We start from the raw sequence: 15,359 nt of genomic DNA on the forward strand, positions 1-15,359 counted from the left end.
AAAGTTCGGCATTTTTTATAATAACTTTTGAAGCTTCTGATTGGTTGATTGTTATAAAAACGATCATCGAAATTATTGATATCATACTATCATTAGTACTCAGAAACATTTTAACATAATCTTCGTCATCAAGCTAAATTTGCATGTTGAATTAGATAGAGAAAGCTCAGTATATATATATATATATATGATGTCTCGTAATATGTTCATTTTGTGTAAAATTGTTTGTTGTCTAAACAGAATATGGGCCATATTTGTATATAACATTATATATATATATGTTAGAAACATAAACAGCTCTAATAAAATCTTTGTAAAAGCAGATAAAACAAGAAACTTTTATAAAATAGATAAGCAAGAATATAACAAACTAATCACAGAAAACATTACAAAATACTACAAAAAAACTAGACACAAACAAATGCGATTACATAGATATAATAAATACTGAAAGTAAACAAATTACCGATAAACTAAGAATTAGCGATAAAGTTGGCAAATTGAAACCTAGAGTCATACATTCTGCTTAAAGACCACAAATGGGACTTTAATAATAATCCCAGCACCCGCCTGATAAACCCAACTAAACCAGAAATAGGTAGAATTAGCAAAACTATACTTTCTAGAGTAAACAAACAAATCAAAGAAGACCTAGAACTAAACCAGTGGGCAAATACTACTGAAGCGATCACCAGGTTTAAAAATATAGAAAACAAAGATAAATGTACGTTCATACAGTTTGACATCATAGACTTTTATCCCTCGATATCCGAAGAACTTTTTAACATTTCCCTAGAATTTGCCGAGGCATACACTGATATATCCTCAGAAGAAATCAACATAATTAAAAAATGTAGAAAATCAGTTCTAATAAATAACAATAACCAATGGATAAAAACTAAAATGAAAAATTCATTCGATTTGGCGATGGGTGCCAGAGACTCTGCAGAGGCATCAGATCTTGTGGGATTATTCATTCTATATACCCTCACAAGCATATTCGATGCTACGGATATCGGCCTATATAGAGATGACGGACTAGCTATAATAAAAAACTCCAACAAAGTCAAGGGAGAAAACTTTAAGAAAATCATACACAAAGAAATGAAAAAGTTAGGCCTAAAAACGGACATATCAGCTAACATAAAAATAACAAACTTCCTGGACGTCACGTTAAACTTAGATAAAAACACATATGAACCATACTTAAAAGATAACACTACTCCAATTTACGTAAACCCTAAGTCCTACCACCCACCATCAATTATAAAACATATTCCTAACTCGATTGTAAGTAGACTCAGTAATAACTCAAACGATGAAAATGCATTTAACAGGTCATCCAATATTTACGAAACTGCCCTAAAAAATAGTGGATACAAAAATATGGATATTAAATATAAGCAACAAAACATCAACAACTATAATAAAATTAAAAACAGAAGAAAAAGAACTATAATTTGGTATACGGCCCCATACAATCAAATGTTAAAAACAAAACTTGGCAAGAAATTTCTAGATCTTATTGAAAAACACTTTCCCGCAACCAACCCCTTACACAAAATCTTCAATAAAAATACCTTGAAGTTATCTTACAGTTGTTGCGAAAATTTAGAGATGATAATTAAGGCACATAATAACAAAATACTAAATGAAAACAATGTAAACAACAACAAAATAAACAATAAAAAAAGTAGACACCATGACAGAAATAAAACCAACACTAGCAGAAATAATAATAATAATAATAATAATAATAATAATAATAATAATAATAATAATAATAATAATAACAAACCAACCCCGGACAAGAACAACCATACCATAAATAAAAATACTAATAACGAACAAGATAAATGCAATTGTAGACACCGCACACTTTGCCCAGTCCAAAATAAATGTCTAACAAAAAGTGTAGTTTATCAAGCAACAATATTTGCGAAAGAAAACCCGAATAACAAGAAATATTACATAGGCATGACTTCCTTAGATTTCAAAACCCGATACTATGACCACAAAAGCACATTCAAAAATAAAAAACACTGTATAAAAACAACACTAGCGAATAAATACTGGGAACTCAAAGAAAGCGGACATTCGCCGGTAGTCGAATGGAAAATAATGAGACAAGCTACCACATGCAGACATTTAGACGACCCATGTAAATTATGCCTCCATGAAAAATTTTCTATCCTGTATTTTAAAGAACCTCAAAATCTATTAAACTGTAGGCGGGAAATAGCAAACAACTGTGTTCACAAAATAAAACTTACTCTAGGATAGCGATACAAAATAGCTTTAAAACTAATAATAACAATAGAAAACAAACAAATAAATAAATTAAATAAACATGAATATACATAAACGATCACACACACACATATATATATATATATATATATGTATATGTATATATATATATATACATATATATATATATATGTATATATATGTGCATTATTGTGTACACATAGGTATATTTATAAAAAAAAAAAAAAAAAAAAAAAAAGGAGAACGGCCACCTAAAACCACTAACCTAGTTCTAAAACAGATCCTTTGTTTGATAAAATGCATGCCCATTGGCTGATAGGAAGGGGCGCGATGGATACTAGAAAGCTTATTGGCCAACTAGAAATCTTCAACATATATAAAAAAAAGAAGCAACGACAGAATTCGCGCATAAGCCTGATGAATCCTATAGTTGGATGAAACGCAGAATATTCAGTGTAGCTTAATCGCCATATATATTTTATAAATTACTAACTAGCTCTACCTACGTATTGAGCACTTTTGAAGTAAATACTTAAAGTTTACGCATAAATCTATACTTTCGTATATTAAATTTATGTGAATAAATGAAGTAGTTATATATATATATATATAAGAACAAGTAGTTAAAAAACACTTTGAAAAAGTTTTATCGAGCTTTTACATCTGGTCGAGATTACTTTATAAATATTAATTCTTTAATATTTATAATTTACTTTAGTTTTACCATCTTGGATCATTTTGGTAAACTGAACTGTAATTCTTATTTTATATATATATATATATATATATACGCAATGACAAACAGTCTGTTTATTTAACAAATTCATCACACAGTCAGGAGTGGGGGGGGGTTGACCCATCCTTTGCTTGGAAAGCTGCACGCTCTTTGATTACAGTTCTCGAGCTGCTGGTCCCATTGCTTCTAAGAAGAGGTTTATTCGTCGGACTGGCTTATCCACTGATCTGTCTGGGTCTGCTCCAAAACTTAGACTGACTCAAAATCTCAATTAGCTGGCTGTTTCCGTCATTCACCAAACAACACGCATACTTTAACTCGTCAGCTCAAAATTTCTAAACTATTGTTCACCTATTTTGTTTATACTTACTCGCACAATTATAAACATTTTTTTATTTCAAAAAAAACATTTTTAGATGTTGATTCTTTCCAAAATTCTTATCTAACTATTTTTCCAAAATATAATTCTTAAACATAACAAATTATATGACAATCGATGACAAGGTTGGAGTGCTCTAAACGCACTCTTTATCTGTGCCGTAATCTAAATGAACTTTCTTGTGGAACTCTGTTCCGTTTTCCTGCTTTACAGCTGATTTTTTTTTTTTTTTTTTTTTTTTTTTACACATTGATCACCACTTATCAAGGCCCGGAAGCCACTCAGGGATAAGGGTTATTGCAAGTACATTACCTTAGTGTGGAGCTTTGATGAAGTGTTTACTTAAGGGGGCGGTTCATTAGGAATTTGTTAACATTGGACTTGAAGACATCCAAGTTGTAGTCCAGAGGGAAGCAGGCAGACGGAACAGAGTTCCACAGGCGTGCAGTTCTAAGAAAGAAGCTTTGTTCATGGAATCCGCGTTTTGATTTAGGCACAGATATAGAGTGGGGGGAATTACATATCTTGATGAACCATCCCCTTAAGTAATCCAATTTATCAAATTTTCACTGCTAATCATTACGACAATATTGTTCCATTGACTACTGTACCCTTATTAACGCTTATCCTCTAGTGGCATCCAGGCCTTGATAACTGGTGACTTATGCTTAGGTTTCTCTGTCTCTTCCTAAGGATGGTCTAATTAATCAACAACTGGCTTTTGGTGCCTAAATATTTCCTCCTGCTTGTTCTTTTCCCAGGTATCCTCTGGAGGAGAGTTATTGATAGATGATGTTTGCAGTGAAGAGCATGTAGGTCGTAGCGAGAGTAGATGGTGTTGTGTGTCAAACTTAGTGACTTCCATTAACAGAATGTGCACCTGTATGCTAAAAAGTGAGTTGGTGCGTTTTAGGTGCAGTCTGGTTAACGGAGGCCCTCCCCATACACACACATACATACACATACATACACACACATACATACACATACACACACATAATACACACACATACATACACATACACACATATACACACATACACACACATACACACATATAAAAAGAAAAACGCACATGGGGAGTTTTAGTAGAGTAAAAGAGAAAGAGAGAGTCAATTGGAGTTGAAGTTGGTAGATAGTCAGACTTGAGTTACTTTCGAAACCAGAAGGATCAGAGGAAAAATGCCTTGATGGAAAAAAATGCAAGAAAGTTTCAGTCAGCAATGCAAAGGGTTCCCCAGGTTACCAGGAAATCGGCATTGTGTTTTCATCTTACATGCTTTTTGCAGCTCATTGACCAGTGATGGGAAGGATTATATTGACCAATTTCTACTGTACACTCTTTAACCCTTATCCTTGAGTGGCCTCTGGGCCTTGATAATGTGGTGATGCCTTTGTAAAAAAAAAAAAAAAAAAAAATCCCAGAAGAGACCAGATAACAGAAAAAAAGGTATGATGAACTTTATCGTGTATACACACACACACACACACACACACACACACACACACACACACACACACACACACACACACACACACACACACAGAGTATCCTGTACCTCTGTTTTGTATCAGTAACACGGTTAACGTGCTACTGGTTTAAACCCAACTTACTTGTGTCAGGTGCAGAAAGATCAAGGGCTGACACATCAAACTCCATTGACAGAGTGTGCACCTACATGCTAAAATGTGAGTCAGGGAAACAGGAACCCAGAAGGGAATTCCAAACTCTAGCAGTCCTAAAGAAGAAAACTATTAGAGTAGAAGGCTTTCTGGCAGTTGGGGATCTCTACTGTGTAGGGGTGGAATTTTGCTGCTTGTTGGGTTTGTCAGGGTATTTATGTCGAAGGATTGCAAGTGCTTGTTGTTCATCAGAGCACTTACCATTAAAATACTTGTAAAACAGGCAGAGGGATGCAACATTTTGTCGATGGAGCAGAGGCTGAAGCCTAGCTGACGGTTGGTGACTCTTTTTTGAACCCTGTCCAGGAGTGAAAGACTAGTAGCAGATGCATGAGTCCAAATGTGACAACAGTACTCCGTACATAGTCGAATGGTAGCCTTGTAGAGGTACTAGATATTTTCAGGCATGATTAACTTCTAGAACAATAGAGAAAGCCTACCTTCCTTGCAGCAGCCACAGCAATGCCCTCGATTTATCTGTTCCAACTCATGTTCCCTGTGAACGTTAAGCTAAGGAGTTTGAACAAAGTACTTTCAGGCAATATATCATTAGCCAATTGATTGATGGTTAAGAAGGTTTCTTGTAGTTATTAAAGGAAATAAACTTAGTCTTGACAGCATAGAATGGTACCTTCCATTTTTGTCCCCCTTCCACTACAGGCTGGAGGTCTTCCTCTGGGGTTTCTGCTCTTGCCTTGGTATATGTTCATTTGTTTCTCCCTCGTATCTCTTATAGAGCGTAGTGTCATCAATAAATGTACCCATCTCTGAGACAATTTTATCAGCAAATTAATTATCCAGTCCTTTAATAATTACAGAACTGAAAAACTTCTCCAATGAATCGCCAAGCAAATGCTTTTCTATAGTCATACGTGAACTTTTTTTTTTTTTTTTTACATGGGTGTCACCGCTTATCAAGGCCCAGAGGCCACTCGAGGATAAGGGTTAATAGGTATACATTAGTCATTGTGATTTTAGCATAGTAAACATTAGTGGGAATTTTGTAACTTCGATTACTTAGGAGGACGGTTCAATCGTTATAATAGTTATAATATAATATAATAATATAATAGTTATTCAATACTTAAATAATAAACTCTAAATATTTATGTAGTATTTTATTTACACTATTAACAAAATTATTACATTATTATTTAATTAATTTATTTTAAATTACTTTATATATTAATTAGCAGGTTGCCCGGTCATAATATATGCATAAACTGTGCACTTCTTATAAGTAAGAAAAATACTTTAGCTGAAATCAAAACCAAAACCAAAAGCTGGCTTGATATGATCTTTTAAAAAATGTTTTCAAAAGCTGTTATGTGAAACAGTTTAGAAACCAAGCACTAATTTTTCAATTTTTTAAACTCCTTAGCAACCCTCTTTTCTGGATGAAAACCAATTAAAAAGTTCTCCACATGTCTATACACCAAATTTCAATAAAAATTTTGTTGAGTATATAGGTTGAGAGTTGTCCTCAACTCACTTTTATAGATATACTAGCAAGGGGTACCCGGTGTTGCCCGGGTGTTTGTAGGTGTGTGTGTAAAAACCCGAAAATGTGAAAAAAAAACAGGTGCCCGTAAAAAAAAAAACGAAGCGTTGACGACGCGCAGTTGGAAAATAGTAAAGTGTGAAAAAAAACAGGTGCACGTTTTTGATTGATGTGACGCAGTTACGATTTTTTGCGGGACAGTTTTTAAATAAATAAATAAATAAATTGGTTTGTTTGTGTTTAACTAAGTTCGGGGAAAAACAGCTCACTGTTTATTAGGGTGAGTGTCTCGTCTCCAAATGAAAGCTACCGTCTGATATGACGAAGTCGACATTGAACAAATGTTACTTAACTCTCTAGAGATCACTGGCTCTGGGCTGGTGATTAGAGTAGAGTTTCGCTTTTTTTTATGCCGAAAACCGAATGTAACGTTTGAAAGTCAATAAAATTAAATAGACAGGCGAGCTCCGTGGTTAAGTGTGAGATATTACAATTTATGGATAATATAAAGAGTTTTAAGAAGCTGCGAAGCGAGCAAGCGCTTCTCTGAAAGAAGCCTATTGTGGACATTGAGGAAAAGCGTACATACATACATACATTTTCGCTTTTATATATATAGATAAATATAGGAGAGAATATTTAAAAAAACCAAGTTGTATTAATTTATACTATTTCAGTTAGATAAATTCAGTAAACACTGAAATGCAAATTAAGCCGGAAAAATATAATCACCATCTTTATATAAAAACAAAAGTCAAGAAGCTAGCTAAGGATCAACAATAATTCAAGAACATAACTGTCCTATAACCTGAAAATTATAGTTATTGTCTCCTTAGCTAGCCTCTACACTGGTTTTTACAGAGGTTGACTAATTTTTTGGTCTAGTTTTCGTTTAATCTTCACTGTTATTAGCTAAAAAACATTGTTTAAGTAAAAAAAAAATAAATAAATAAAAAATGAAAGTAATGCCAAAACAATGCTGAAACTCATTTCAGTCCAGATAATTCACATAAAAAAATAAAATAAAAAATAAATGAAATAAAAATAAATAAAATAAAAAAAATAAATAGAATTTTAAAAAATAATAAAAAATAAATAAAATAAAAAAAATGAAATAAAAAATAAATAAAATTTTTAAAAATTATAAAAAATAAATAAAATAAAAAATAAATAAAATAAAAAATAAATAAAATAAAAAATAAATAAAATAAAAAATAAATAAAATAAAAAATAAATAAAATAAAAAATAAATAAAATAAAAAATAAATGAAATAAAAAATAAATAAAATAAAAAATAAATAAAATAAAAAATAAATGAAATAAAAAATAAATAAAATTTTAAAAAATAATAAAAAATAAATAAAATGAAAAATAAATAAAATAAAAAATAAATAAAATTTTAAAAATATAATAAAAAAATAAAATTTTAAAAAATAAATAAAATAAAAATAAATATAATAAAAAATAAATAAAATTTTAAAAAATAAATAAAATAAAAAAAAATAAAATAAAAAAAAAATAAAATTTCAAAAAAATAATAAAAACTAAATAAAATAAAAAATAAATTAAATAAAAAATAAATAAAAATTAAAAAAAAACAAACTTTCCATAGAGTGTGAGTAAGAAATAAAAAGTTAAATTTCCACTTCCTTTCAAATTACGCCGTAGGAATAGAAAATGTGTCATAAACGCATGCCAGGGATTTTATCTCTCAGCACCAGAATCAAAGTCTAGACCATTCTTGTAATCACCTTTTCCTGCTAATTGCAGTATGAGGGTGGCCCTGTGCAGTTCTAGGAGGTACACCCTTCCAGGCCCTTCTCTTTGAAAAGGAGACTTTATTGCTAATCGCCAGCGGCGTCCCTAATAGTGAATTCTGATGGGGCTGGGCTGTCCTGGCACTTGTGGATCAGTGTGCCCCGCTTTCCAACCCTTGTATCGCATTTCTCACAGTGGGAGAGAAATACCCATTCGCCTTGTGATGAAACTGAGGAAAGTGTAAAAAAAAAAATAAAAAATAAATAATATGAAAAAAAACCAAAAAAAACGTAAATTATTTTTCACTGTTTGCCTGGTTTACCCAGAGTTTCTATTCACTTTTCTCCCCATGAGGGCTGAGACAAGACAGTTGATGTGCTACAAATAATTCACATAAAAAAAAAATAAATAAATAAAAAAAAAAAAAATAAAAAAAAACTTTCCACAGAGTGTGAGTTTCCACTTCCTTTCAAATTACGCCGGAGAAATAGAAAATGTGTCATAAACGCATGCCAGGGATTTTATCTCTCAGCACCAGAATCAAAGTCTAGACCATTCTTGTAATCACCTTTTCCTGCTAATTGCAGTTATAGATAAATAGATGATTGCTTGTTTTTAAAACCATAATCGATTCAACTAAAAAAGTGGGTTTAGAAACTATCATGAAAGGTACTACAAAGGCCTAAGTTTCAATAGTCTAGTAAAAAGTAGTCATAATCCATAATCATGAGAGTATTCTACCAATAGGAAGTTTGGAAGGATGCATGTACGCTAGTTGATAGCTTTTTTTCTGAATTGACAAAATAGGGGTGAACTTAAATCTCTCAAAGGGGCTTTTCAAAAAACATAAATAATTTTTTATATCTACAGACACTCATTATGCAATCATCAATGCAGGAACTGATAATTATCATTATGAATATTAGACAATTGTGTGTGTGGGTGGGTGTGTGTGTGTGTGTGTGTGTAGATGCAAATTACATTAACTTTGTCGTCTCAATTAAAACTTGTTTCCAAATTGCAGATGTCACAAATGATCGATGTGTAGTTGATGTCATAAGTGGATTGATCACTGAAGTAAACGTAAGTATTTTCAACTTTTTTGAATTTCCTAATCTTCTTGGCTCATTTTTTTTTGTATCTTCATTTTTTTTGTATCTTCATTTTTTTTTGTATCTTTATTTTTTTTGTATCTTCATTTTTTTTGTATCTTCATTTTTTTTTGTATCTTCATTTTTTTTGTATCTTCATTTTTTTTTTGTATCTTCATTTTTTTTTGTATCTTCATTTTTTTGTATCTTCATTTTTTTTGTATCTTCATTTTTTTTTGTATCTTCATTTTTTTGTATCTTCATTTTTTTGTATCTTCATTTTTTTGTATCTTCATTTTTTTGTATCATCATTTTTTTTGTATCTTCATTTTTTTTGTATCTTCATTTTTTTTGTATCTTCATTTTTTTTGTATCATCATTTTTTTTGTATCTTCATTTCTTTTTGTATCTTCATTTCTTTTTGTATCTTCCTTTCTTTTTGTATCTTCCTTTCTTTTTGTATCTTCATTTCTTTTTGTATCTTCATTTCTTTTTGTATCTTCCTTTCTTTTTGTATCTTCATTTCTTTTTGTATCTTCATTTCTTTTTGTATCTTCATTTCTTTTTGTATCTTCATTTCTTTTTGTATCTTCATTTCTTTTTGTATCTTCATTTCTTTTTGTATCTTCATTTCTTTTTGTATCTTCGTTTTTTTGCATCTTCATTTCTTTTTGTATCATCAGCATTAGAAACCTTCTCACATTTATTTTTTACTTTCGCAAAAGGGAACAATGTGGAGAAATATATCATAAAAACTATAAAGGACTCTAATCAAAAATATTTAAATGTTCGTAGTGAGTGTCTAAAGGCATGCATACACAGAAGACACGCACTCCTAATTAACTAGGAAAACCAGATAGCAGACACAGAAATTACATAAAGATATTCAAGATACAATCAACAACAAATGTAATATGGACACATTGTTATTTTTTATTTTGTAATAACTAGGGCTAGGACAACAGCATATTCTTTTTATTGTTTTGACTTGAGTGTGTATCCATTGATATTGTATATACTTTTATATAGAGTGATGTGGTTGTTGGTTGATTGACTGTACAAAGATAAGAATATTCTGTTGCCATAGCCCTAGTAATAACATAAGTTTAACAGCAGAACAGATACTACCTTTTGAGATATATTTTTATTTTCTTTGAAAAGTTACAAAAACAGCAAAACAGAAATAAACAAAAAATTAGGCACAAGGTCACTCAAAAGTTGAGGAGGTGTGTGTCTATGGTCATCCTCATTACTCTACCTTTTCTTGTCTATGCTGTAGCCTAAAGTTCTCGTTCACCTCAAGCACTTAAGATTCCCAAATCCTATTTTGAGTGTGTGTCTTTTTTAATATATATGAAATAAAGTTATAAACATAACCCTCCCTAGGTGGTAGACCAGCCACTGTTTTCCGGCTGGTGGGGGCCAAAAACAAGCAGGTCACTCTGTACATGGGACTAACTTCTAGACAGGATCAAAGAAACTGGGGTTGGGGGGGGGGGTGCATATGAAGTTGCTCCAAGATCACTTATTGGGGTGGCTGAGGACGAAAAAGAAAAAGTTAGATGTTGGCATCTTGGTGGTTTCTTATTGGGGATGGAGTGGGCTATTCACTCAGATAAGAATGTAATCGAAGCACTTGTTTTAGTCTGGCAGGATCTGAAACCATGCGTGCCATGCTTAGGCTGGGAACACGAACTCCAACTTGGAACCTCTACGCATGCACAGACATGTTATCTTAGTCCATCTTTGGTCAGAGGGAATGGGATGTAGTCTTTTCCTATCACATCTTAGTTTACCTTCAGCCGGTGCTTGAAGAGATGGACCACATCCTGATCAGTAAAAGATTTGATGCGAACTGTCACCTTGTTGACATACACCTAGTACCATCTGAGTCTACTGTATTCGAAGAACGCGTGCTCCAGCGTTTCCTTTGCAGGAGTCTTGCAATGGGGACACTTGAACGACCTCATTAGTTCGGCACTTTTCAATATAGCATGTTCCTATGTTGGCTACTTTCCTAAGTCTAGTCCTAATTACTTGGCCAATGTAACGCTCACTAGCATCGAAGGTCCTGCCTAGCTAGTTCTTGACTTACAGTATCCCTTAAACTCTTGCAAATTTTTCCTCTAACTGCTTCTTCATCCTGGCTTTATCTGCTGTGAGGGTCTGAGAGTAACCCACCATCTACTCCCTGTACCAGCCCCCACTTAAGCCTCTTGAATGAGCTTAGCTGTTTTATCCAGAAGTCTTGTATCTCCAGTAGGGGGTATTCAACTTCCGGTACCCTCCTAGTTTGGGCCTATTTCCCAGATGGGCCGTAACTAAGAAAATTATAATATTTCTTAGTTGAGTATCCTGTCGAACAATAAATTCATGTAAAATATGATTTATAGTTCTTCGATATACGAGGTGCCTTTAATAAATTTCCAGACTTTTTTCGTATGGGCACTTTTATTAATAATAAAACATGAAACTCTAGTCCCCTTCAAGTGATCTCCTCCGGCTGCAGTGCACTTGTGGTACCGTTCCAACAACTTCTGGAAGGCTCCATGGTAGTCCTCCTGTGTGAGCGTGTCAATGGCCCTTGCCACATAGTCTTTCATCCCCTCAGTTGTTTCATAACAACAGTCTCTAAAGTTTTCCTTGAACATAGAGAATAATAAAAAGTTACAGCGAGCAAGGAATTTGAATTAATCAGCTTGACCATCTTCCTGCTGTCATGACGATGTCTTTCTTTCTGATCTTTTCTGAGCATCCTTGGGACAAACTTTGCGCAAATTTTCCACATCTTTGCTTCCTCGAGAATAATTGTGTGTACAGTTTCCACACTGATATCAAACTGTGTATGTATTGTCTCTATAGACATATAACATCCCTTATCCATGAAATTCTTTATTTGGCCAATCAACTCTGGTGTTCTGACTTCCTTACTCCTCCCACACCTCTCATCATCTCTCACATACTCCGTGCCTTTCTTGAATCTCTTATGCCAGTCAAAAACTTGTGCTCAATTCATACAAGATGGTCCAAAAGCAGTTGGAAGCATTCTATGCAGTTTAAAACAGAATTTTAATGCATATCGTCCTTTTAAAGTGTCCTCACATTCAAATTGCATTTAAAATTTTTAAAAAATTCATCAGCTGTAGTGTTACATCCTCCCTTGGGATCCTATTTTTAAATATTCCAGGAAATCCGAAATAATCCGTATGCCGAGAGGGTCATTGACAGAAACATCCGCTAGACATCATTTCGACCTCCCTCGCCATCCAAACTGTAATAACACATAAGTTATTAGGATTTTAACTTAGAAATGTTGTCTATAAGCTTTGGAGGCGATATGATCAGTGCATTTAAATCGAGTTTTCATGACAATGTCCAACAAAAGAAAAATAAAGACGACAAAAATATAATCTTAACATAATCCTTCTTTTTGTTTTTTTCGAAAACTCATACTATATACGAGTCGATGACAATTTAAATTCCAAAATCAAACAATCGAAAAAAATGGAGCAGTTGAAAACCTATTCATTTTAGTAATTTTGTAATTTCTCTTCTTTTTTCTATGTTACCACTTGCTTGTTGGTAACGGAGTCCCAAAATCATTCAGCAGGTGTGGACCAAACAGGATCTTAACAGCAACTGACTAACTAATGCCCAAAATAATTGTTGCTTTTATCTTTAGTGCGAGAGTTGGTTAGATTTTTTTAATCCAACCTGATTGGCCACTAGTCTTCCTTCATGCTCTGCTGGTAACCATTTTGGGCGATAATGGTCTTGTCGCAGCGGGGTGCATTCCAATTTCTGCTGTAGCTGTTCATTTGAACCTGAAATCATAAAAATTGGTCAGTCATCTCATAAGATGTATTTTCAAGAGTCTACCACAATTTTAAATGCCTTTACAAAAATGTCTGGAAACTTATGGAAGGCACTGCATATCTAATACTCTGCCTGTTACTTTTACTTCTAGAACCCCAACAAAATAATCCGTGCAACAAAATAATCCGTGCAACAAAATAATCCATGCATCGTTAATTAATAAAACAAATGTTCCTTCAGATACAAAACATAATTAAAAACTTAATCTCCTCTACCCCAACTATTTTGCAGCATGAATTTACTAATATAAAACAAATTCTAATAAATTGTGGCAGACGGATTTGCAACAAACATAAGCAGGAGTGAATTCTGGTGGCTGAAGATTTTGAAATACACTTCTCTTCTCGCTTATCCAATCAGAAGCCAGCTCTCAGTCACGTGACTGAGTTTATAAAAGATTTAACTGGTAACACACTCTCTCTCTCTTTCTTACTGGCTCTTACTGACAGCACACCCTTCTGTTGGCCCCGGGGTAGCATGAATACAAACAAGCCACACACGGACTTCAATGCTGTACATAAATGAACTTTATTTCACATCTCTAATCAATGACTACTATAACCACAAGCACACATAAACACTATTCTTCTTCAACAAGCCTCTCTAATCTTTAATCTGTGTCTCCACACTGAAAATCTTACAACAACTAACCTTTTCTCTGTACAAACCGTTTCCTTATCGAAGATAACCAATAAAGCGACTTTTAATCTTGTATACCTTTCTATGACAAAATAATGTTCTAATCATGTCATTGACAAACAAAACAATGTTCTAATCATGTAATTGACAAACAAAATAATGTTCTAATCATGTCATTGACAAACAAAATAATGTTCTAATCATGTTATTGACAAACAAAATAATGTTCTAATCATGTTATTGACAAACAAAATAATGTTCTAATCATGTTATTGACAAACAAAATAATGTTCTAATCATGTTATTGACAAACAAAATAATGTTCTAATCAAGTTATTGACAAACAAAATAATGTTCTAATCATGTTATTGACAAACAAAATAATGTTCTAATCATGTCATTGACAAACAAAATAATGTTCTAATCATGTTATTGACAAACAAAATAATGTTCTAATCATGTTATTGACAAACAAAATAATGTTCTAATCATGTTATTGACAAACAAAATAATGTTCTAATCATGTTATTGACAAACAAAATAATGTTCTAATCATGTTATTGACAAACAAAATAATGTTCTAATCATGTTATTGACAAACAAAATAATGTTCTAATCATGTTATTGACAAACAAAATAATGTTCTAATCATGTTATTGACAAACAAAATAATGTTCTAATCATGTTATTGACAAACAAAATAATGTTCTAATCATGTTATTGACAAACAAAATAATGTTCTAATCATGTCATTGACAAACAAAATAATGTTCTAATCATGTCATTGACAAACAAAATAATGTTCTAATCATGTTATTGACAAACAAAATAATGTTCTAATCATGTTATTGACAAACAAAATAATGTTCTAATCATGTTATTGACAAACAAAATAATGTTCTAATCATGTTATTGACAAACAAAATAATGTTCTAATCATGTTATTGACAAACAAAATAATGTTCTAATCATGTTATTGACAAACAAAATAATGTTCTAATCATGTTATTGACAAACAAAATAATGTTCTAATCATGTTATTGACAAACAAAATAATGTTCTAATCATGTTATTGACAAACAAAATAATGTTCTAATCATGTTATTGACAAACAAAATAATGTTCTAATCATGTTATTGACAAACAAAATAATGTTCTAATCATGTCATTGACAAACAAAATAATGTTCTAATCATGTTATTGACAAACAAAATAATGTTCTTATCATGTTATTGACAAACAAAATAATGTTCTAATCATGTCATTTACAAACAAAATAATGTTCTAATCATGTTATTGACAAACAAAATAATGTTCTAATCATGTTATTGACAAACAAAATAATGTTCTAATCATGTTATTGACAAACAAAATAATGTTCTAATCATGTTATTGACAAACAAAATAATGTTCTAATCATGTTAT

The 15,359-nt window shown here is 32.0% G+C and overlaps 1 protein-coding gene across 2 annotated transcripts in view; it reads left to right on the top strand.

Moving 5' to 3' along the window:
- The window catches only part of LOC145246168 (uncharacterized), a 197,582-nt gene that overhangs the window by 38,523 nt on the left and 143,700 nt on the right, over positions 1–15,359 (top strand). For both annotated transcript variants that reach the window (XR_013863103.1, XM_080108035.1), the window contains exon 4: positions 9,353–9,411. Coding sequence is in view for 1 of the 2 variants with exons in the window: in XM_080108035.1 (XP_079964161.1) it covers positions 9,353–9,411 (59 nt within the window). In the remaining variant the exon portion in view is untranslated. The remainder of the gene's footprint in view (positions 1–9,352; positions 9,412–15,359) is intronic.

The sequence above is a fragment of the Euprymna scolopes genome, chromosome 23 (genome assembly GCF_053919585.1).
Source record: "Euprymna scolopes isolate OS-2025 chromosome 23, ASM5391958v1, whole genome shotgun sequence".
NCBI classification, from domain to species: domain Eukaryota; kingdom Metazoa; phylum Mollusca; class Cephalopoda; order Sepiida; family Sepiolidae; genus Euprymna; species Euprymna scolopes.